Source organism: Procambarus clarkii, chromosome 63 (assembly GCF_040958095.1).
Source record: "Procambarus clarkii isolate CNS0578487 chromosome 63, FALCON_Pclarkii_2.0, whole genome shotgun sequence".
NCBI classification, from domain to species: Eukaryota; Metazoa; Arthropoda; class Malacostraca; order Decapoda; family Cambaridae; genus Procambarus; species Procambarus clarkii.
Window position 1 is genome coordinate 8,358,713 of NC_091212.1, and position 25,810 is coordinate 8,384,522.

Consider the following 25,810-nt stretch of genomic DNA (forward strand, 5'->3'; position numbering starts at 1 on the left):
CAGCAGCCAGGAACACATAGGGACACTGATCCAGCAGCCAGGGACACATAGGGACACTGATCCAGCAGTCAGGGACACATAGGGACACTGATCCAGCAGCCACGGACACATAGGGACTCTGACCCAGCAGCCAGGGACACATAGGGACTCTGACCCAGCAGCCAGGGACACTGACCCAGCAGCCAGGGACTCATAGGGACACTGACCCAGCAGCCAGGGACACATAGGGACACTGACCCAGCAGCCAGGGACACAGAGACACTGACCCAGCAGCCAGGGACACAGGGACACTGACCCAGCAGCCAGGGACACTGACCCAGCAGCCAGGGACACTGACCCAGCAGCCAGGGACACATAGGGACACTGACCCAGCAGCCAGGGACACTGACCCAGCAGCCAGGGACACATAGGGACACTGACCCAGCAGCCAGGGACAAATAGGGACACTGACCCAGCAACCAGGGACACTGACCCAGCAACCAGGGACACTGACCCAGCAGCCAGAGACACTGACCTAACAGCCAAGGACTCATAGGGACACTGGCCCAGCAGCCAGGGACACTGACCCAGCAGCCAGGGACACTGACCTAGCAGCCAGGGACACTGACCTAGTAGCCAGGGACACATAGGGACACTGACCCAGCAGCCAGGGACACTGACCTAGCAGCCAGGGACTCATAGGGACACTGGCCCAGCAGCCAGGGACACTGACCCAGCAGCCAGGGACACTGACCCAGCAGCCAGGGACACTGACCTAGCAGCCAGGGACTCATAGGGACACTGGCCCAGCAGCCAGGGACAATGACCCAGCAACCAGGGACACTGACCTAGCAGCCAGGGACTCATAGGGACACTGGCCCAGCAGCCAGGGACACTGACCTAGCAGCCAAGGACTCATAGGGACACTGGCCCAGCAGCCAGGGACACTGACCCAGCAGCCAGGGACACTGACCTAGCAGCCAGGGACACTGACCTAGTAGCCAGGGACACATAGGGACACTGACCCAGCAGCCAGGGACACTGACCCAGCAGCCAGGGACACTGACCTAGCAGCCAGGGACTCATAGGGACACTGGCCCAGCAGCCAGGGACACTGACCCAGCAGCCAGGGACACTGACCCAGCAGCCAGGGACACTGACCTAGCAGCCAGGGACTCATAGGGACACTGGCCCAGCAGCCAGGGACACTGACCCAGCAGCCAGGGACACTGACCTAGCAGCCAGGGACTCATAGGGACACTGGCCCAGCAGCCAGGGACACATAGGGACACTGATCCAGCAGCCAGGGACACATAGGGACTCTGACCCAGCAGCCAGGGACACTGACCCAGCAGCCAGGGATTCATAGGGACACTGGCCCAGCAGCCAGGGACACTGGCCCAGCAGCCAGGGACACATAGGGACTGACCCAGCAGCCAGGGACACTGACCCAGCAGCCAGGGACTCATAGGGACACTGACCCAGCAGCCAGGGACACATAGGGATACTGACCCAGCAGCCAGGGACACATAGGGACTCTGACCCAGCAGCCAGGGACACTGACCCAGCAGCCAGGGACACATAGGGACACTGACCCAGCAGCCAGGGACACTGACCCAGCAGCAAGGGACACGTAGGGTCCGTGCCTAGGGGCGTCCGTGGCCCTCCCTCATTCCCCGCCTTTGACAATTCGTTCCGCTGACTGGATTAATTTTAGGAAATTGTAACTTGCATTTTTGTGGGCGATTATTGCTTCAGTCCGCCTGGAGGCCCACGTCCCGTTTTCTTTACCATCCCTTCCCTCACACCATTCATTCCATTTATAAAATAAAATGGTGGTACCTTCACATTCCCATCTCGTGGTGGACAACCCGTCCTCTTAATAGAACGTCGCATTTTTGACGTATACTGAGGCTTAAGGCAAAAAAAAATCTGTCATATTAGAAAATGGTAGCGGCTCGCGAAATTGGCCCCAGTCTCCCGTTTTCTGTTCGGGGATCCTCTGGTAGGTTAGGATAAGGGCAAGTTAGTACGGCTGTTTCTTGACGTTGGGGACTAGACGGCAGCGTTACAGTCATGTGCTCCACACCCACCCAACTGGGCGGCAGCTTTACAGTCATGTGCTCCACACCCACCCAACTGGGCGGCAGCTTTACAGTCATGTGCTCCACACCCACCCAACTGTGCGGCAGCTTTACAGTCATGTGCTCCACACCCACCCAACTGGGCGGCAGCTTTACAGTCATGTGCTCCACACCCACCCAACTGGGCGGCAGCTTTACAGTCATGTGCTCCACACCCACCCAACTGGGCGGCAGCTTTACTGTCATGTGCTCCACACCCACCCAACTGGGCGGCAGCTTTACAGTCATGTGCTCCACACCCACCCAACTGGGCGGCAGCTTTACAGTCATGTGCTCCACACCCACCCAACTGGGCGGCAGCTTTACAGTCATGTGCTCCACACCCACCCAACTGGGCGGCAGCTTTACAGTCATGTGCTCCACACCCACCCAACTGGGCGGCAGCTTTACAGTCATGTGCTCCACACCCACCCAACTGGGCGGCAGCTTTACAGTCATGTGCTCCACACCCACCCAACTGGGCGGTAGCTTTACAGTCATGTGCTCCACACCCACCCAACTGGGCGGCAGCTTTACAGTCATGTGCTCCACATCCACCCAACTGGGCGGCAGCTTTACAGTCATGTGCCCCACACCCACCCAACTGGGCGGCAGCTTTACAGTCATGTGCTCCACATCCACCCAACTGGGCGGCAGCTTTACAGTCATGTGCCCCACACCCACCCAACTGGGCGGCAGCTTTACAGTCATGTGCTCCACACCCACCCAACTGGGCGGCAGCTTTACAGTCATGTGCTCCACACCCACCCAACTGGGCGGCAGCTTTACAGTCATGTGCTCCACACCCACCCAACTGGGCGGCAGCTTTACAGTCATGTGCTCCACACCCACCCAACTGGGCGGCAGCTTTACAGTCATGTGCTCCACACCCACCCAACTGGGCGGCAGCTTTACAGTCATGTGCTCCACACCCACCCAACTGGGCGGCAGCTTTACAGTCATGTGCTCCACACCCTCCCAACTGGGCGGCAGCTTTACAGTCATGTGCTCCACACCCACCCAACTGGGCGGCAGCTTTACAGTCATGTGCTCCACACCCACCCAACTGGGCGGCAGCTTTACAGTAATGTGCTCCACACCCACCCAACTGGGCGGCAGCTTTACAGTCATGTGCTCCACACCCACCCAACTGGGCGGCAGCTTTACAGTCATGTGCTCCACACCCACCCAACTGGGCGGCAGCTTTACAGTCATGTGCTCCACACCCACCCAACTGGGCGGCAGCTTTACAGTCATGTGCTCCACACCCACCCAACTGGGCGGCAGCTTTACAGTCATGTGCTCCACACCCACCCAACTGGGCGGCAGCTTTACAGTCATGTGCTCCACACCCACCCAACTGGGCGGCAGTTTTACAGTCATGTGCTCCACACCCACCCAACTGGGCGGCAGTTTTAGAGTCATGTGCCTCACACCCACCCAACTGGGCGGCAGCTTTACAGTCATGTGCTCCACACCCACCCAACTGGGCGGCAGCTTTACAGTCATGTGCCCCACATCCACCCAACTGGGCGGCAGCTTTACAGTCATGTGCTCCACACCCACCCAACTGGGCGGCAGCTTTACAGTCATGTGCTCCACACCCACCCAACTGGGCGGCAGCTTTACAGTCATGTGCCCCACACCCACCCAACTGGGCGGCAGCTTTGAATGAAGAACTTACACATTTATTGGACACCATTGATGGTGTTATCTCTGAATGCCGCGATTTTGTTCACATTCCATTATATAATGACACAAAGTGTGGGAATAGTTCTGCTGACAGAGTTTACATTTAGTCAAGTCTACATCAGCAGGTGGTGTAAACTGCCAGAGGTACTTGTAGCCGAGCCTAAGCCTAGCAGTGGTAACATCTAGAAGTCTGCTAACATTATTGGATGACCCATAGACGTGCGGTTCTTCCTGCATAATAGAATGATGATAGATGGAGCAACTGGTGTGAATGTCACCTTGCCTCAAGTCTACGAGATTGTGTTGATGTTCCCGGAATATTGCTGCCCTCAGGCTGCTCAAAGGCAGTCCAAGATGGTCATCAACTCCCTCTTTACGAGCAAAAGTCTTGGCCAACTCATCATTTCATCATGCATTCGGAGACCAATATGGGAAGGACTCCACAGGAGTCAAACTCTGACTCCATCATTGATTATTTCATTATATCTGTGTCTAGCTTCAGAGTGCATTTTACCCCATGCCCAAGTGCATTCTACCCTATGCCCGAGTGTACTCTACCCCATGCCCGAGTGTATTCTACTCCATGCCCGAGTGCATTCATCCCCATGCCCGAGTGCATTCTACCCCATGCCCGAGTGCATTCTACCCCATGCCCGAGTGCATTCTACCCCATGCCCGAGGGCATTCTACCCCATGCCCGAGGGCATTTAACCCCATGCCCGAGTGCATTCTACCCCATGCCCGAGTGCATTCTACCCCATGCCCGAGGGCATTCAACCCCATGCCCGAGTGCATTCTACCCCATGCCCGAGTGCATTCTACCCCATGCCAGAGTGTATTCTACCCCATGCCCGAGTGCATTCTACCTCATGCCAGAGTGTATTCTACCCCCATGCCAGAGTGCATTCTACCCCATGCCCGAGTGCATTCACCCTATGCGCGAGTGCATTCAACCTCATGCACGAGTGCATTCTACCTCATGCCCGAGTGCATTCTACCCCATGCCAGAGTGTATTCTACCCCATGCCAGAGTGCATTCTACCCCATGCCCGAAGGCATTCTACCCCATGCCCGAGTGCATTCACCCTATGCGCGAGTGCATTCTACCTTATGCCCGAGTGCATTCAACCCCATGCCCGAGTGTATTCTACCCAATGCCCTAGTGTATTCTACCCCATGCCCGAGTACATTCTACCCCATGCCCGAGTGCATTCAACCTCATGCCCGAGTGCATTCAACCCCATGCCCGAAGGCATTCTACCCCATGCCCGAGGGCATTCTACCCAATGCCCGAGTGTATTCTACCCAATGCCCGAGTGTATTCTTCCCAATGCCCGAGTGTATTCTACCCCATGCCCGAGTGCATTCTACCCCATGCCCGAGTGTATTCAACCCCTGCCCGAGTGTATTCAACTCCATGCCCGAGTGCATTCTACCCCATGCCCGAGTGTATTCAACCCCTGCCCGAGTGTATTCAACCCCATGCCCGAGTGAATTCAACCCCATGCCCGAAGGCATTCTACCCCATGCCCGAGGGCATTCTACCCAATGCCCGAGTATATTCTACCTAATGCCCGAGTGTATTCTACCCCATGCCCGAGTGAATTCAACCCCATGCCCGAAGGCATTCTACCCCATGCCCGAAGGCATTCTACCCCATGCCCGAGTGCATTCTACCCCATGCCCGAGTGTATTCAACCCCTGCCCGAGTGTATTCAACCCCATGCCCGAGTGCATTCTACCCCATGCCCGAGTGCATTCAACCCCATGCCCAAGTGCATTCTACCCCATGCCCGAGTGCCATTGGGGTCATGGGGTCAACTATTTCATCTAGTCCAGGTTAAAGGCACACAACAGGATATATCAAAAGCTACGGGCTCACCATAGCCCGTGCTGCTTGGAATTTTTTGCTCCAGGCAGTTAATTTTAAACAACTACAACAACAGGATACATCAAATGATAATCCAGAGGAGTACAAAAGTTTCCATCACTTTAAATACTTGAAAGTAAAGTAAAAACTTGAAAGTAAAGTGAGGCCTGTGTTGTATCAACAGTACTATGTTCTGTGAAAAAAATATATATTTGTGTATGTAATTGGTAGGTTTTGGAAGCAGTCTTTCTCATAGTCAAGTGCTATTCAACATGACTAATAGAGTTACGTCATTGAGTCTAGCACGAATTATCTCTAAATAAATGTAACTGCCTAATGATAGATTGATGAGTGTTGATGAGAAAGGAAAATGAACCTTATCGATCTTTGCGTTTAAGATCGGGAATTCCTTGACAAGGAGGTGCAATAGATACTCTGAGAGAGAGAGAACTATCAACATCAGAGGCCCGAGACTGTTCAACACGCTTCCACTACACATAAGGGACATAACTGGCCGACCCCTCACAGAGTTCAAGAGAGAACTATCAACATCAGAGGCCCGAGACTGTTCAACTCGCTTCCACTACACATAAGGGGCATAACTGGCCGACCCCTCACAGTGTTCAAGAGAGAACTATCAACATCAGAGGCCCGAGACTGTTCAACACGCTTCCACTACACATAAGGGGCATAACTGGCCGACCCCTCACAGTGTTCAAGAGAGAACTATCAACATCAGAGGCCCGAGACTGTTCAACACGCTTCCACTACACATAAGGGACATAACTGGCCGACCCCTCACAGTGTTCAAGAGAGAACTATCAACATCAGAGGCCCGAGACTCTTCAACACGCTTCCACTACACATAAGGGACATAACTGGCTGACCCCTCACAGTGTTCAAGAGAGAACTATCAACATCAGAGGCCCGAGACTGTTCAACACGCTTCCACTACACATAAGGGGCATAACTGACCGACCCCTCACAGTGTTCAAGAGAGAACTATCAACATCAGAGGCCCGAGACTGTTCAATACGCTTCCACTACACATAATGGGCATAACTGGCCGACCCCTCACAGTGTTCAAGAGAGAACTATCAACATCAGAGGCCCGAGACTGTTCAATACGCTTCCACTACACATAATGGGCATAACTGGCCGACCCCTCACAGTGTTCAAGAGATAACTGGATAAACACCTACAAAAGATACCTAATCAACCAGGCTGTGACTCATACATCTAACAGCCTGGTCGACCAGTCCATCAACCAGGAAGGGCCTATCTTAGACCTACTTTCTCAAAATATGAAATTTGCTTCCAACGGCCACCACAAGGACGTCCCCCTAGCGGACGAACCTGGTACTAAGGACATAAACATCCGGTATGGCCGGTCAGGAGGAAGACCCGGGCACCAATCACTTGATAATTCATTTTCTTTTCCACCCCTCGACCACCCTCGTGGCCCCCACCCTCAGGACCCCCACCCTCAGGACCCCACCCTCGTGACCCCACCCTCGTGACCCCACCCTCGTGACCCCACACCCTCAGGACCCATATCTGATCACGACGAGACAGACAGACGTATAAAGATGGCCGCTGGACCCGCCAACGACACCTTGCTTTATCAAGCCATCAGCGCCGAGATTAACAAAGAAGTTGACAGTGAAACTACTCATTCAAAGAGCTGTTTGAGAGCCTAATGGCCATTTACCCCCGCAGTCTACGCCGATAATTAGGGAGGAAAAATCTATTCAACACAACTCCATTTTATCCATACAAAATACACGTGTATTTTACCCAGCTTTACCCACGTCAGGATAGACCTTTACCCACGCCAGGATAGACCAGGAAAAGGTCCCGCCCACACCCCCAGAGTAGCCTCCACCTAGACTACCCCCAGTGTAGCCTCCACCTAGACTACCCCCAGTGTAGCCTCCACCTAGACTACCCTCAGTGTAGCCTCCACCTAGACTACCCTCAGTGTTGCCTCCACCTAGACTACCCTCAGTGTTGCCTCCACCTAGACTACCCCCAGTGTAGCCTCCACCTAGATTACCCTCAGTGTAGCCGCCACCTAGACTACCCTCAGTGTAGCCTCCACCTAGACTACCCCCAGTGTAGCCTCCACCTAGATTACCCTCAGTGTAGCCTCCACCTAGACTACCCTCAGTGTAGCCTCCACCTAGACTACCCTCAGTGTAGCCTCCACCTAGACTACCCCTCAGTGTAGCCTCCACCAAGACTACTCTCAGTGTAGCCTCCACCTAGACTACCCTCAGTGTAGCCTCTACCTAGACTACCCTCAGTGTAGCCTCCACCTAGACTACCCCCAGTGTAGCCTCCACCTAGATTACCCTCAGTGTAGCCTCCACCTAGACTACCCTCTGTGTAGCCTCCACCTAGACTACCCCCAGTGTAACCTCCACGTAGACTACCCCCAGTGTAGCCTCCACCTAGACTACTCCCAATGTAGCCTCCACCTAGACTACCCTCAGTGTAGCCTCCACCTAGACTACCCTCAGTGTAGCCTCCACCTAGACTACCCCCAGTGTAGCCTCCACCTAGATTACCCTCAGTGTAGCCTCCACCTAGACTACCCCCAGTGTAGCCTCCACCTAGATTACCCTCAGTGTAGCCTCCACCTAGACTACCCTCAGTGTAGCCTCCACCTAGACTACCCCCAGTGTAGCCTCCACCTAGATTACCCTCAGTGTAGCCTCCACCTAGATTACCCTCAGTGTAGCCTCCACCTAGACTACCCCCAGTGTAGCCTCCACCTAGACTACCGTCAGTGTAGCCTCCACCTAGACTACCCGCAGTGTAACCTCCACCTAGACTACCCCCAGTGTAGCCTCCACCTAGACTACCCTCAGTGTAGCCTCCACCTAGACTACCCTCAGTGTAGCCTCCACCTAGACTACCCCCAGTGTAGCCTCCACCTAGATTACCATCAGTGTAGCCTCCACCTAGACTACCCTCAGTGTAGCCTCCACCTAGACTACCCCCAGTGTAGCCTCCACCTAGATTACCCTCAGTGTAGCCTCCACCTAGACTACCCTCAGTGTAGCCTCCACCTAGACTACACTCAGTGTAGCCTCCACCTAGACTACCCTCAGTGTAGCCTCCACCTAGACTACCCGCAGTGTAGCCTCCACCTAGACTACCCTCAGTGTAGCCTCCACCTAGACTACCCTCAGTGTAGCCTCAACCTAGACTACCCTCAGTGTAGGCTCAACCTAGACTACCCTCAGTGTAGGCTCCATCTAGACTACCCTCAGTGTAGCCTCCACCTAGACTACCCTCAGTGTAGCCTCCACCTAGACTACCCTCAGTGTAGCCTCCACCTAGACTACCCTCAGTGTAGCCTCCACCTAGACTACCCCCAGTGTAGCCTCCACCTAGACTTCCCCTCAGTGTAGCCTCCACCTAGACTACCCCTCAGTGTAGCCTCCAGCTAGACTACCCCTCAGTGTAGCCTCCATCTAGACTACCCCTCAGTGTAGCCTCCACCTAGACTACCGTCAGTGTAGCGTCCACCTAGACTACCGTCAGTGTAGCCTCCACCTAGACTACCCCCAGTGTAGCCTCCACCTAGACTACCCCTCAGTGTAGCATCCACCTAGACTACCGTCAGTGTAGCCTCCACCTAGACTACCCCTCAGTGTAGCCTCCACCTAGACTACCCCTCAGTGTAGCCTCCACCTAGACTACCCCTCAGTGTAGCCTCCACCTAGACTACCCCTCAGTGTAGCCTCCACCTAGACTACCGTCAGTGTAGCCTCCACCTAGACTACCCCTCAGTGTAGCCTCCACCTAGACTACCCCTCAGTGTAGCCTCCACCTAGACTACCCCTCAGTGTAGCCTCCACCTAGACTACCCCTCAGTGTAGCCTCCACCTAGACTACCCCTCAGTGTAGCCTCCACCTAGACTACCGTCAGTGTAGCCTCCACCTAGACTACCGTCAGTGTAGCCTCCACCTAGACTACCCCTCAGTGTAGCCTCCACCTAGACTACTGTCAGTGTAGCCTCCACCTAGACTACCGTCAGTGTAGCCTCCACCTAGACTACCCCTCAGTGTAGCCTCCACCTAGACTACCGTCAGTGTAGCGTCCACCTAGACTACCGTCAGTGTAGCCTCCACCTAGACTACCGTCAGTGTAGCCTCCACCTAGACTACCGTCAGTGTAGCCTCCACCTAGACTACCGTCAGTGTAGCCTCCACCTAGACTACCCCTCAGTGTAGCCTCCACCTAGACTACCCCTCAGTGTAGCCTCCACCTAGACTACCCCTCAGTGTAGCCTCCACCTAGACTACCCCTCAGTGTAGCCTCCACCTAGACTACCGTCAGTGTAGCCTCCACCTAGACTACCGTCAGTGTAGCGTCCACCTAGACTACCGTCAGTGTAGCCTCCACCTAGACTACCGTCAGTGTAGCCTCCACCTAGACTACCGTCAGTGTAGCCTCCACCTAGACTACCGTCAGTGTAGCCTCCACAACAACACACCGCCATAGCATCATGTACATACATCACTCCACCATAGAAAAAGTCGTGTGGCTTGTTTATGCCAGCTCCTGTACCCAGCCCCAGCTGGGTCTTGCTTAGCCATCTCAAGTGAAGGCTTTCAAACAACGGGATTAATATTTACCTCGCTGGTGACGAGCAGGGATTACTCTCGGTCAGTATCTCGGAGGGAAGGAACATGTCCTCATATGGGATGAACCTTTGACTCGATCTCGTCGAGTCATAACTCCTGCACAAGCCTAAGTCTCAGGATTTTGAATTTACAAATAAAAAATGTCGCACATTTAAATTAAAAAATATATGTTTGGTGATTATTTCTACAACTCTTTATCAGAGAATATCACCGGGTCTTACACCGTATATTTTATGGTTAGAGATGAGTGTGGAGGAGCTGGGAGCGTCCCCCGGGCCGTGAGGTTAAGCCTAGCCCACCTGTAGGGAAATACACCCCTGGCTGTTGTTGTTGTTGTTTTAGATTTAGCTACTCAGAACGAAGTGTCCATGTAGCACGGCCTATGGTGAGCCCCGGAAAACCACTGGCAGACCAGTGTGTTTATAGTCCTCTGTGCTTGCAATCACAGTGGACCTCACCTAGGTGTGCTTGCGGGGGTTGAGCTCCGGCTCTTTGGTCCCGCCTCTCAACCGTCAATCAACAGGTGTACAGGTTCCTGAGCCTATTGGGCTCTATCATATCTACACTTGAGACTGTGTATGGAGTCAGCCTCCACCACATTCCATTTGTTTTTTCACTGAAAACGTTCTTTCTAACGTCTCTGTGGCTCATTTGGGTATTCAGTTTCCACCTGTGTCCCCTTGTTCGCGCACCCGTGTTAAATTGTCTGACTTTATCTACCCTATCAATTCCTCTGAGAATTTTATAGGTGGTGATCATGTCTCCCCTAACTTTTCTGTCTTCGTGACGAGATCTAATTTCAGTAGCCTTTCCTCCTAATTCATATCTCTCGACTCCGGGACCAGTCTGGTAGAATATCTCTGAACTTATTCTAATTTCGTCTTGTATCTGATTAGATATGGACTCCACGCTGGAGCTGCATACTCCAGGATTGGTCTGACAAGTGGTATACAAGGTTCTATACGATTCTTTACACAAACTTCTAATACCAGTTCTTATGTTGGCCAACCCAACTACTTGGGCTGGACGGTAGAGCGACGGTCTCGCTTCACGCAGGTCGGCGTTCAATCCCCGACTGTCCAAGTGGTTGCACACCATTCCTTTCCCCCTTCCCATCCCAACTCCTTATCCTGACCTTTTCAAGTGCTATATAGTCGTAATGGCTTGGCGTTTTCCCCCTGATAATTCCCGCCCTCCCCCTTCATGTTGGCCAGTCTAGTATGCCGCTGATGATATCTTATTGATGTGGGCTTCTGGAGAAGTTCGGTGTTATATCAACCCCCAGATCCTTCTCACCACCTGATTCTTGAAGGACTTCCCAGTTGGTACCTTGTGTCTGGCCTCCTGCTCACTACACCTATTTTACTATTTTACACTTGCTTCAGTTAAACTCTAGTAGCCATTTGCTGGACCATTCCTTCAGTCTTTCCAGACCATCTTCTAGTCTCTTGCTATCTTCCTCTGTCTTAATCCTTCTCATAATTTTAGCATCATCAGCAAACACTGAGAGAAATGAGTTTATACCCCCTGGAAGATCGTTTGCATATATCAAAAATAAGATGAGTCCAAGTACAGAGCCCTGTGGGACTCCGCTGGTGACCGCCATTCCAAGATGTCCCTCAGAGCCTGGAGCACCCTACCTCTTACTCCTGCTTGTTGCTCCAACTTATGCACCAGCCTTTTATTGGGTACTGTGTCAAAGCCTTTCTGACAGTCCTGGAAAATGTGTGTCCACCCCCTCTCTTTCTTGTCTAATTTTTATTGCCTGGTCATAGAATTCTAGTTAACCTGTGAGGCACGATTTACCATCCCTGAACCTGTGATGGCGTGCTACAAAGTCCCTTCTCTCTAGATGGGTTACTAACTTTCTTCCCATGATCTTCTCCATCACCTTGTATGGTATACAAGTTAGGGACACTGGCCTGTAGTTCAGTGCCTCCTCCTGCCTGTCACCCTTTATTGCATATTGGGACTGTGTTAGCTGTCTTCTAAATTTCTGGTAGGTTTCCTATTTCCAGTTACCTATTATATACCACAATGCTTCTGCACCCTCTTCTAGTATCCATGGTGAGATTCTGTCAGGTCCAACAGTTTTATTACATCTAGTACCTGCAGATACCTCATAATTTCTTCTGTGATAATTTTAAATTCTTTCATAGTTGCTTAGTTTACTACCACCTCCTTCACTTCAGGGTCTTCTCCTTGCTCTAATGTGAAGACCTCCTGGGATATCTTCTTAAGTTCTCCCACACATCTCACTGTCATTCTCTGAGTACCCGTCCTCCCCTTATATCAGTTTCATCAACTGTTCTCGCACTGTTGTCTTCCTCCTGATGTGACTCTGGAGCAACTTAGATTGCGTCTTAAATTTGTTATTTATATCATTTTCATATTATGCTTCTCTACTCACAGTGAGGTACTCACTCCTGGCCCTCTGGCATCTCCTCCTGCTCTCTGATGTACTAGGTAGAGCGTGGAGAGCGCTCTCTAGGTAGTCCTAGAGAGCGCTCTCCACGCTCTCATACCACTGGTTGAATGTCACTATCTTCCTCCACTCTCCCACATCTGCTTCAGGAACGAATCATCCTTTGCTAGAAAAATAATTCTTTAGAGATGGTTAAGAACTTAAGGACAATTCAAGTGATGATATACCCAGTTAAGGTGTGATGTATATGGGTTTGGTCATACATCACAGTATATACATATACATTTTATACACCTCTATACACAACCAACCACCAGCCTCTGTTCCAGGCTCATGCCCTGCCCTGTGTCTGGGGTCCCCGTCCTAACCTCAGCCTGGGGTCCCCATCACAACGTGAGGAGTTAGGGAGAAGGAGCAGAGGGAGGGAGGGGAGGGAGGGAGGGAAGGGGTGGGGGGTTGGGGGGGGGGTTACACTCCATCATCCTCCATACTCATATGTGGCCGCGTTAACCTGCTTCCTTCTACCCCAGTGACCCCACCTCCCTCACCCCAGTGATCCCACCTCCCCCCAGTGACCCCACCTCCCCCACCCCAGTGACCCCACCCCAGTGACCCCACCTCCCCACCCCAGTGACCCCACGTCCCCCACCCCAGTGATCCTACCTCCCCCACCCCAGTGACCCCACCTCCCGCACACCTCCCCTCCAGTTACAAGTGACCCCACCTGCCCCACCCCAGTGACCCCACCTCCCCCATCCCAGTGACCCCACCTCCCCCACACCTCCCCCCCCACCAGTGACCCACCTCCCCCACACCTCCCCCCTAGTGACCCCACCTCCTCCCCCCCAGTGACCCCACCTCCTCCCCCAGTGACCCCACCTACCCCACCCCAGTGACCCCACCTCCCCCACCCCAGTGACCCCACCTCCCCCACCCCAGTGAACTCACCCCCCCCCCCCACCCCAGTGACCCCACCTGCCCCCCGTGACCCCACCTCCCCCACACCAGTGACCCCACCTCCCCCACCCCAGTGACCCCACCTCCCCCCCACCCCAGTGACCCTACCTCCCCCCACCCCAGTGACCCCACCTCCCCCACACCAGTGACCCCACCTCCCCCACCCCAGTGACCCCACCTCCCCCACCCCAGTGACCCCACCTCCCCCACCCCAGTGACCCCACCTCCCCCACCCCAGTGACCCCACCTCTCCCCCCAGTGACCCTACCTCCCCCCCACACCAGTGACCCTACCTCCCCCACACCAGTGACCCCACCTCCCCCCCCCCCAGTGACCCCACCTTCCCCACACCAGTGACCCCACCTTCCCCACACCAGTGACCCCACCTTCCCCACCCCAGTGACCCCACCTCCCCCACCCCAGTGACCCCACCTCCCCCCCAGTGACCCCACCTCCCCTACCCCAGTGACCCCACCTCCCCTACCCCAGTGACCCCACCTCCCCCACCCCAGTGACCCCACCTCCCCCACCCCAGTGACCCCACCTCCCCCACCCCAGTGACCCCACCTCCCCACCCCAGTGACCCCACCTCCCCCACCCCCAGTGACTCCACCTCCCCCCACCCCAGTGACCCCACCTCCCCCACCCCAGTGACCCCACCTCCCTCACCCCACCTCCCCCACACCCCAGTGACCCCACCTCCCCCACCCCAGTGACCCCACCTCCCCCCACCCGTGACCCCACCCCCCACCCCAGTGACCCCACCTCCCCCACCTCAGTGACCCCACCTCCCCCCACCCCAGTGACCCCACCTCCCCCACCCCAGTGACCCCACCTCCCCCCACCCCAGTGACCCCACCTCCCCCCCCCCCCCCCAGTGACCCCCACCTCCCCCCCCAGTGACCCCCACCTCAGTGACCCCACCTCCCCCCCCAGTGACCCCACCTCCCCCCCAGTGACCCCCACCTCAGTGACCCCACCTCCCCCCCCCCCCCAGTGACCCCACCTCCCCCCCAGTGACCCCCACCTCAGTGACCCCCACCTCAGTGACCCCACCTCCCCCACCCCAGTGACCCCACCTCCCCCCCCAGTGACCCCACCTCCCCCCCAGTGACCCCCACCTCAGTGACCCCACCTCCCCCCACCCCAGTGACTCCACCTCCCCCCACCCCAGTGACTCCACCTCCCCCACCCCAGTGACCCCACCTCCCCCACCCCAGTGACCCCACCTCCCCCACCCCAGTGACCCCACCTCCCCCACCCCAGTGACCCCCCACCTCCCCCACCCCAGTGACCCCCCACCTCCCCCACCCCAGTGACCCCACCTCCCCCACCCCAGTGACCCCACCTCCCCCACCCCAGTGACCCCCCCCTCCCCCACCCCAGTGACCCCACCTACCCCCCCCCCCCTCCCACCTGTTGCCAGTAAAACATTACACAGATTAAAATTACACTATAATTCACCCTCGCTCTACAAGGACCACCTCTTAGCAGCGACCACTTACATAAACCATCCGCCTGCTTACTTAGACCACCAGACGGAACAACAGCCACTCTCTTATAAAGTCCACCCTCCTACTACGACCACCCCCGTACTACGACCACTCAGCTACAGCGACCACTCCCTCCTTTAGTCAGTGTGGGTTTTAACGACCACCTCTTGAGAGCGACTTATTGCCCCCCCGGGGCAATAAGTCCGCCAGGGTAGTTAACATTCATGTGAGTCAACACCCTACTGCTGCAACGACCACCTGGCGATAACGACCACATGGCGACAACGACCACATGACGATAACGACCACCTGACGACAACGACCACATGACAACGACCACATGACGACAACGACCACCTGACGACAACGACCACCTGACGATAACGACCACCTGACGATAACGACCACATGACGATAACGACCACATGACGATAACGACCACATGGCGACAACGACCACATGGCGACAACGACCACATGGCGACAACGACCACATGACGACAACGACCACATGACAACGACCACATGACGACAACGACCACCTGACGATAACGACCACATGACGATAACGACCACCTGACAATAACGACCACCTGACAATAACGACCATATGGCGACAACGACCACATGGCGACAACGACCACATGGCGACAACGACCACATGGCGACAACGACCACCTGACAATAACGACCACCTGACGACAACGACCATATGGCGACAACGACCACATGGCGACAACGACCACCTGACGACAACGACCATTTGGCGACAACGACCACATGGCGACAACGACCACCTGGCGACAACGACCACATGGCGACAACGACCACATGGCAACAACGACCACCTGACAATAACGACCACCTGACGACAACGACCATATGGCGACAACGACCACATGGCGACAACGACCACCTGACGACAACGACCACCTGACGACAACGACCACCTGACGACAACGACCACTTGACGACAACGACCACCTGACGATAACGACCACCTGACGATAACGACCATATGACGATAACGACCACATGACGACAACGACCACATGACGACAACGACCACCTGACGACAACGACCACACGACGACAACGACCACCTGACAACAACGACCACATGACAACAACGACCACATGACAACAACGACCACCCGACAACAACGACCACCTGACGACATATTGGTACTTTCTGGTGGTCTACACCTACTTTCTGGTGGTTCATCACTACATATTGGTACTTTCTGGTGGTCCATCACTAGTTATTGGTATTTTCTGGTGGTCCATCACTCCATATTGGTACTTTCTGGTGGTCCATCACAACATATTGGTACTTTCTGGTGGTCCATCACTACATATTGGTACTTTCTGGTGGTCCATCACTCCATATTGGTACTTTCTGGTGGTCCATCACAACATATTGGTACTTTCTGGTGGTCCATCACTACATATTGGTACTTTCTGGTGGTCCATCACAACATATTGGTACTTTCTGGTGGTCCATCACTACATATTGGTACTTTCTGGTGGTACATCACTCCATATTGGTACTTTCTGGTGGTCCATCACAACATATTGGTACTTTCTGGTGGTCCATCACTACATATTGGTACTTTCTGGTGGTCCATCACAACATATTGGTACTTTCTGCTGGTCCATCACTACATATTGATACTTTCTGGTGGTACATCACTGCATATTGGTACTTTCTGGTGTTCCATCACTGCATATTGGTACTTTCTGGTGGTCCATCACTACATATTGGTACTTTCTGGTGGTCCATCACTACATATTGGTACTTTCTGGTGGTCCATCACTACATATTGATACTTTCTGGTGGTACATCACTGCATATTGGTACTTTCTGGTGGTCCATCACTGCATATTGGTACTTTCTGGTGGTCCATCACTACATATTGGTACTTTCTGGTGGTCCATCACTACATATTGGTACTTTCTGGTGGTACATCACTGCATATTGGTACTTTCTGGTGGTACATCACTACATATTGGTACTTTCTGGTGGTCCATCACTACATATTGGTACTTTCTGGTGGTCCATCACTACATATTGGTTCTTTCTGGTGGTCCATCACTACATATTGGTACTTTCTGGTGGTCCATCACTGCATATTGGTACTTTCTGGTGGTCCATCACTGCATATTGGTACTTTCTGGTGGTCCATCACTACATATTAGTACTTTCTGGTGGTCCATCACTACATATTAGTACTTTCTGGTGGTCCATCACTACATACTGGTACTTCCTGGTGGTCCATCACTGCATATTGGTACTTTCTACATTTGCCTCCCAAAACAAAACAAAAAACTACTTAGAGACCACCTGCCGGCAAGGACCAGGACCGCCCCCTTAGCACACCTATCTACACCGACGACCGGCTTACAGCGACTCAGAGAGTGAAGTGGCCGCTATAGCAAGGATCTCTCACACTAGAAGGAGGAACAACGGGTTTGCTGAAGCAGCTAAACACTTAATGAATTGCTGGCAGTTGTGGTACACTAAATGACTGCTCTTAACTGCCCTAAATCACCTGGGGGCAGTAATTACACAGTTTAGGGTTAATGGTGGCATTAGTTGTTGGCGAGTGTGTGACAAGGGGGGCATCCTACACCTGTCCCATGTGTGGGAGGGGGGCATCCTACACCTGTCCCATGTGTGGGAGGGGGGCATCCTACACCTGTCCCATGTGTGGGAGGGGGGCATCCTACACCTGTCCCATGTGTGGGAGGGGGGCATCCTACACCTGTCCCATGTGTGGGAGGGGGGCATCCTACACCTGTCCCATGTGTGGGAGGGGGGCATCCTACACCTGTCCCATGTGTGGGAGGGGGGCATCCTACACCTGTCCCATGTGTGGGAGGGGGGCATCCTACACCTGTCCCATGTGTGACAGGGGGCATCCTACACCTGTCCCATGTGTGACAGGGGGGCATCCTACACCTGTCCCATGTGTGGGAGGGGGGCATCCTACACCTGTCCCATGTGTGGCAGGGGGCATCCTACACCTGTCCCATGTGTGGGAGGGGGCATCCTACACCTGTCCCATGTGTGACAGGGGGGCATCCTACACCTGTCCCATGTGTGGGAGGGGGGCATCCTACACCTGTCCCATGTGTGACAGGGGGCATCCTACACCTGTCCCATGTGTGACAGGGGGGCATCCTACACCTGTCCCATGTGTGGGAGGGGGGCATCCTACACCTGTCCCATGTGTGGGAGGGGGGCATCCTACACCTGTCCCATGTGTGGGAGGGGGGCATCCTACACCTGTCCCATGTGTGGGAGGGGGGCATCCTACACCTGTCCCATGTGTGACAGGGGGCATCCTACACCTGTCCCATGTGTGGGAGGGGGGCATCCTACACCTGTCCCATGTGTGACAAGGGGGGCATCCTACACCTGTCCCATGTGTGGGAGGGGGGCATCCTACACCTGTCCCATGTGTGGGAGGGGGGCATCCTACACCTGTCCCATGTGTGGCAGCGGGGCATCCTACACCTGTCCCATGTGTGGCAGGGGGGCATCCTACACCTGTCCCATGTGTGGCAGGGGGGCATCCTACACCTCTCCCATGTGTGACAGGGGGCATCCTACACCTGTCCCATGTGTGGCAGGGGGCATCCTACACCTGTCCCATGTGTGGCAGGGGGCATCCTACACCTGTCCCATGTGTGACGGGGAGTATCCTACACCTGTCCCATGTGTGGCAGGGGCATCCTACACCTGTCCTATGTGTGGCGGGGGGCATCCTACACCTGTCCCAAGTGTGGCAGGGGGCATCCTACACCTGTCCCATGTGTGACGGGGAGTATCCTACACCTGTCCCATGTGTGGCAGGGGCATCCTACACCTGTCCCATTTGTGGCAGGGGGGCATCCTACACCTGCCCCAAGTGTGGCAGGGGCATCCTACACCTGTCCCATGTGTGGCAGGGGGCATCCTACACCTGTCCCATGTGTGACAGGGGGGCATCCTACACCTGTCCCAAGTGTAACAGGGGCATCCTACACCTGTCCCATGTGTGACAGGGGCATCCTACACCTGTCCCATGTGTGGCAGGGGACATCCTACACCTGTCCCATGTGTGACAGGGGGGGCACCCTACACCTGTCCCAAGTGTAACAGGGGCATCCTACACCTGTCCCATGTGTGACAGGGGCATCCTACACCTGTCCCATGTGTGGCAGGGGGCATCCTACACCTGTCCAGTGTAGGATGATCGTGAGACCATCCCAGTGGTCCCAGGAGCCGTGGGTCCCAGTGATCCCAGGAGCCGGGGGTCCCGGAGGTCCCAGGAGCCGAGGGTCCCAGTGGTCCCAGGAGCCGAGGGTCCCAGTGGTCCCAGGAGCCGGGGGTCCCAGTGATCCCAGGAGCCGGGGGTCCCGGAGGTCCCAGGAGCCGAGGGTCCCAGTGGTCCCAGGAGCCGGGGGTCCCAGTGATCCCAGGAGCCGGGGGTCCCAGGAGCCGAGGGTCCCAGTGGTCCCAGGAGCCGAGGGTCCCAGTGGTCCCAGGAGCCGTGGGTCCCAGTGGTCCCAGGAGCCGGGGGTCCCAGTAGTCATGAGTCCCAGTGGTCCCAGGAGCCATGAGTCCCAGTGGTTCCAGGAGCCGAGGGTCCCAGTGGTCCCAGTCCCAGTGGTCCCAGGAGCCGTGGGACCATCCCAGAGGTCCCAGGAGCCGTGGGTCCCAGTGGTCCCAGGAGCCGTGGGCTCCCAGAGGTCCCAGGAGCCGGTGGTCCCAGAGGTCCCAGGAGCCGAGGGTCCCAGTGGTCCCAGGAGCCGTGGGTCCCAGTGGTCCCAGGAGCCGGGGGTCCCAGTGGTCCCAGGAGCCATGAGTCCCAGTGGTCCCAGGAGCCGTGGGACCATCCCAGTGGTCCCAGGAGCCGAGGGTCCCAGTGGTCCCAGGAACCGGGGGTCCCAGTCCCAGTGGTCCCAGGAGCCGTGGGACCATCCCAGAGGTCCCAGGAGCCGTGGGTCCCAGTGGTCCCAGGAGCCGTGGGGTCCCAGAGGTCCCAGGAGCCGGTGGTCCCAGAGGTCCCAGAAGCCGAGGGTCCCAGAGGTCCCAGAAGCCGAGGGTCCCAGTGGTCCCAGGAGCCGTGGGTCCCAGTGGTCCCAGGAGCCATGGGTCCCAGTGGTCCCAGGAGCCGTGAGACCATCCCAGTGGTCCCAGGAACTGTGGGTCCCAGTGGTCCCAGGAGCCGTGGGACCATCACAGTGGTCCCAGGAGCCGTGGGTCCCAGTGGTCCCAGGAGCCGTGGGACCATCCCAGAGGTCCCAGGAGCCGTGGGAAGGTGAAGACTGGATATCGCGATTGAAAAATTGTGGATGAGAGTTGGCCAATCAGTAGCGAGGGCGCCTGGTACCTGACTGTCACTCTGATGGACGGGGTTCGATGCCTACGATTGGTCTCGTGTCTGTGTTATCTGTTAAGTTAAATATATTGATTTTTAAAACACACACACACACACACACACGCGCACACACAAACACACACACACACACACACATACAACAGGGACCAATGGTATGCTACTAGACTAGTCCCAGATCTAAGAGGCATGAGTTATGAGGAAAGGCTGCGGGAAATGCACCTTACGACACTGGAAGACAGAAGAGTAAAGGGGGACATGATCACAACCTACAAAATCCTCAGGGGAATCGACCGGGTAAACAAGGATGAACTATTTAACACTGGAGGGACGCGAACAAGGGGACACAGGTGGAAGCTGAGTACCCAAATGAGCCACAGAGACGTTAGAAAGAACTTTTTCAGTGTCAGAGTAGTTAATAAATGGAATACATTAGGCAGTAATGTGGTGGATGCTGACTCCATACACAGTTTTAAATGTATATATGATAGAGCCCAGTAGGCTCAGGAATCTGTACACCAGTTGATTGACAGTTGAGAGGCGGGACCAAAGAGCCAAAGCTCAACCCCCGCAAGCACAATTAGGTGAGTACAATTAGGTGAGTACACACATACAACAGGGGACCTGCTGTTTGAGAGCATAGAAGGATACCAGAGTATCAGGAATGAATACGTCAGGATGAGAAGAGAGGCAGAAAGAGAATATAAAATCGACATCGCAAGCAAGGCAAATACTCAGCCTAAATTGCTACACAGCCACATCAGGAGAAAAACAACAGTAAATGAACAGGTAATGAAATTGAGGATAGGGGCAGAAGGATTCACTACAAACGACAGGGAAGTGTGTGAGGAACTGAATAAAAATTTCCAGGAGGTCTTCATATTAGAGCAAGGAGAAGCTCCAAAGATAGGGAATAGTTAACCAGACACCACTAGAGGAGTTTGGGATTACCAGTGGGGATGTAAGGAAGCTTTTGCTAGAGTTGGATGTGACAGGCTATAGGCCCAGATGGAATCTCTCCGTGGATACTAAAGGAAGTAGCAGAATGATATAAAAATTATGAGGAGGATTGAAACAGAGGATGATAGTAGGAGGCTACAAGATGACCTAGACAGACTGAAAGAATGGTCCAACATATGGCTTCTAAAGTTCAACCCGAGTAAATGCAAGGTCATGAAACTAGGTGGTGGAAACAGGAGGCCAGACACAGGATACAGAATAGGAGATGAAGTACTTCATGAAACGGAAAGTGAGAAAGATCTAGGAGTTGATATCACACCAAACCTGTCTCCTGAAGCCCACATAAAAAGAATAACGTCTGCGGCATATGCGAGGCTGGCTAACATCAGAACAGCCTTCAGGAACCTGTGTAAGGAATCATTCAGAATCTTGTACACCACATATGTAAGACCAATCCTGGAGTATGCGGCCCCAGCATGGAGCCCGTACCTTGTCAAGCACAAGACGAAGTTGGAAAATGTTTAGAGGTATGCTACTAGGCTAGTCCCAGAACTAAGAGGCATGAGTTACGAGGAAAGGCTGCGAGAAATGCACCTCACGATACTGGAAGACAGAAGAGTATGGGGAGACATGATCACTCCCTACAAAATTCTTGCAAAATATCATACCATAAAAATACCTACAAAATATCATATACATGCATATCTGCATAGATATGATAGAGCCCAGTAGGCTCAGGAATCTGTACATTAGTTGATTGACAGTTGAGAGGCGGGACCAAAGAGCCAGAGCACAACCCCCGCAAGCACAACTAGGTGAGTACACACACACACATCATATTGGCGTTTGCGTTTCCACCTGGAGACTTTCGGCGCCGTGGAGAGAGAGGGGAGGACCTGCTGCATGGGTAACAGCTTCTCCCTCCATATAAACTTACCCAGGCATTGCGCCTTGGAGAGGCCACTCCAGACCGACAACCAGAGCGCAACTCCATAGTCTCCCGAGACTGATGGAGACTTCTATTTACTTATTTATTAACTGACATCAACTCTCTTGAATAAGTAATAAACCTTTAACCAAAAATAAGTTATGTAAAGTAAAACCTAACAGTTAAAACCTAACTTTATTCCAAGTTCAAAAAATGGCCGACATTTAGGTCAAAGTTACGAGCTATAGAATGTTATAAAAAGTTATCATGTACCAGCTTGTTATCTTAAGATGACATGTTCCAGAAAGGTATTAAAATGTAACTGGTTCCAGGCAGCTATCAGAGGATCACATATTCCAGCCAGATATCTAAGGTTTGCATGTTCCAGCCCGTTATCTTATTTTTACAATATCCGGGACCTGTAGGAGGCTTACACCTGTGAATGTGTGCTATCCTACACCTGTAGAAGGCTCACAGGTATGCTATCCTCCACCTGTAGCTGACTCACAGGTATGCTATCCTGCACCCCTAACGTTACCAAAGCTACCCTGGATGATACCTGGTTGATGGGGTTCTGGGAGTTCTTCTACTCCCCAAGCCCGGCCCGAGGCCAGGCTTGACTTGTGAGAGTTTGGTCCACCAGGCTGTTGCTTGGAGCGGCCCGCAGGCCCACATACCCACCACAGCCCGGTTAGTCCGGCACTCCTAGAAGAAAACTTTCCAGTTTCCTCTTGAAGATGTCCACGGTTGTTCCGGCAATATTTCTTATGCTCGCTGAGAGGATGTTGAACAACCGCGGACCTCTGATGTTTATACAGTGTTCACTGATTGTGCTTATGGCGCCTCGGCTCTTCACTGGTTCTATTCTGCATTTTCTTCCATATCGTTCAATCCAGTATGTTGTTATTTTACTGTGTAGATTTGGGACCGGTCCCTCCAGTATTTTCCACGTGTATATTATTTGGTATCTCTCTCGTCTCCTTTCTAGTGAGTACATTTGGAGGGCTTTGAGACGATCCCAATAATTTAGGTGTTTTATCTCGTCTATGCGTGCCGTATATGTTCTCTGTATTCCCTCTATTTCAGCAATCTCTCCTGCTCTGAAGGGGGAAGTGAGTACTGAGCAGTACTCAAGACGGGACAACACAAGTGACTTGAAGAGTACAACCATTGTGATGGGATCCCTGGATTTGAAAGTTCTCGTAATCCATCCGATCATTTTTCTGGCTGACGCAATATTTGCTTGGTATGAGGCATGATTTTCCTGCTCTTAATCCATGTTGGCCTGGATTGTGAAGGTCATTGGTCTCCATGAAACTAGTGACCTGACTCCTGATCACTCTCTCAAATACTTTTATTATGTGGGACGTTAGTGCAACTAGTCTGTGGTGTGATAATGCTCGCGCCGACACTGGTGTGAGATAGGGAGTGTTGAGCGCCGCTGTGGCTGTGTTCCGTGGGTCGAGGCTCCTCCTCTAACATAACCAGACCACCTTTATCGCCAGATTGAAACATCCACCAATTTACTACGGTGTATCCTGGGCCTATTGGAAGCATCCCCCTATTAGTCCAGGGGTATAGGGAGCCCCTGGCCAGACCTGCCCCTGGGGGCCCCTACCTGGACCTAATCCCTCCCCCTGCTCCAACCTCCCTTACCGCCGGGATCCCAACCCCAAGGTGTTTATAACGTCTTGTTATAATCAAGATCCAACACTGTTGCCATATCGGGGCTTAGCGTTCCCGCGGCCCGGTCCTCGACCAGGCATCCTTTTTTTGTTACACATCCTCAGGAAGCAGCCAGTAGCAGCTGCCTAACTCCCAGGTACCTATTGACTGCTAGGTGAACAGTGGGGCATCAGGGGTAAAAGAAACTCTGACCATTTGTTTCCGCCTCCATAGGGGGATCGGACCCGGAACCTTAGGACTACGAATCCCGAGCGCTGTCCACTCAGCCGTCAGGCCCCGTGGTGAGAAGTGAGAAGACAGCTTCTCTCTTCTCTCTATCTCTCCTCTTCTTCTCTTCTATCTCCCTGCTCTCTAAACCACCACTCATAACCACCAATTAATCTCTGTGAGAACCAGTAGCGTGGGCGGCCCTGGGAGTGGTCTGGGAGGCCCTGGGAGTGGTCTGGGTGGCACTGGGAGTGGTCTGGGAGGCCCTGGGAGTGGTCTGGGAGGCCCTGGGAGTGGTCTGGGTGGCCCTGGGAGTGGTCTGGGAGGCCCTGGGAGTGGTCTGGGAGGCCCTGGGATTGGTCTGGGTGGCACTGGGAGTGGTCTGGGAGGCCCTGGGAGTGGTCTGGGTGGCCCTGGGAGTGGTCTGGGTGGCCCTGGGAGTGGTCTGGGAGGCCCTGGGAGTGGTATGGGTGGCCCTGGGAGTGGTCTGGGAGGCCCTGGGAGTGGTCTGGATGGCCCTGGGAGTGGTCTGGGAGGCCCTGGGAGTGGTCTGGGAGGCCCTGGGATTGGTCTGGGTGGCCCTGAGAGTGGTCTGGGTGGCCCTGGGAGTGGTCTGGGTGGCCCTGGGAGTGGTCTGGGTGGCCCTGGGAGTGGTCTGGGTGGCCTTGGGAGTGGTATGGGTGCCCCTGGGAGTGGTCTAAGTGCCCCTGGGAGTGGTCTGGGAGTGGTATGGGTGGCCCTGGGAGTGGTCTGGGTGGCCCTGGGAGTGGTCTGGGAGGCCCTGGGAGTGGTCTGGGTGGCCCTGGGAGTGGTCTGGGTGACCCTGGGAGTGGTCTGGGAGGCCCTGGGAGTGGTCTGGGAGGCCCTGGGAGTGGTCTGGGTGGCCCTGGGAGTGGTCTGGGTGGCCCTGGGAGTGGTCTGGGAGGCCCTGGGAGTGGTCTGGGTGGCCCTGGGAGTGGTCTGGGTGGCCCTGGGAGTGGTCTGGGTGGCCCTGGGAGTGGTCTGGGTGGCCCTGGGAGTGGTCTGGGTGGCCCTGGGAGTGGTCTGGGTGGCCCTGGGAGTGGTCTGGGTGGCCCTGGGAGTGGTCTAGGTGTCCCTGGGAGTGGTCTAGGTTACCCTGGGAGTGGTCTGGGTGGCCCTGGGAGTGGTCTGGGTGGCCCTGGGAGTGGTCTAGGAGGCCCTGGGAGTGGTCTGGGTGGCCCTGTGAGTGGTCTAAGTGGATTGGGAGTGATCTGGGAGGCCTGGGAGTGGTCTAGGTGGCCCTGGGAGTGGTCTGGGTGGCCCTGGGAGTGGTCTGGGAGGCCCTGGGAGTGGTCTGGGAGGCCCTGGGAGTGGTCTGGGAGGCCCTGGGAGTGGTCTGGGAGGCCCTGGGAGTGGTCTGGGTGGCCCTGGGAGTGGTCTGGGTGGCCCTGGGTGTGGTCTGGGTGGGCCTGGGAGGCCCTGGG

At 54.7% G+C, this 25,810-nt stretch overlaps 2 protein-coding genes across 3 annotated transcripts in view; both read right to left on the minus strand.

Moving 5' to 3' along the window:
- Window positions 1–25,810, minus strand: part of LOC123769566 (protein Wnt-5b-like) — a 501,917-nt gene that overhangs the window by 84,714 nt on the left and 391,393 nt on the right. The gene's annotated exons all lie outside the window — the stretch shown is intronic.
- On the minus strand, window positions 7,879–12,480 carry LOC123769703 (uncharacterized). The gene is made up of 3 exons (XM_069308643.1): window positions 12,433–12,480; window positions 11,095–11,259; window positions 7,879–8,856 (listed from the first exon to the last, which is right to left on the minus strand). The coding sequence occupies exons 1-3, from the start codon at window positions 12,478–12,480 to the stop codon at window positions 7,879–7,881; spliced, it is 1,191 nt and encodes a 396-aa protein (XP_069164744.1).

What these genes read in the sequence shown, in the direction of transcription:
- LOC123769703 (XM_069308643.1), bottom strand. Translation starts at nt 12,480, where the DNA reads ATGAAAGAATTTAAAATTATCACAGAAGAAATTATGAGGTATCTGCAG. An exon ending in AAATTATGAGGTATCTGCAG is followed by an intron (nt 11,260 to 12,432) that starts GTACTAGATGTA and finishes ACCACTTGTCAG; the next exon opens with ACCAATCCTGGAGTATGCAG. An exon ending in CTCGTCACGAAGACAGAAAA is followed by an intron (nt 8,857 to 11,094) that starts GTTAGGGGAGAC and finishes GGCTACACTGAG; the next exon opens with GGTAGTCTAGGTGGAGGCTA.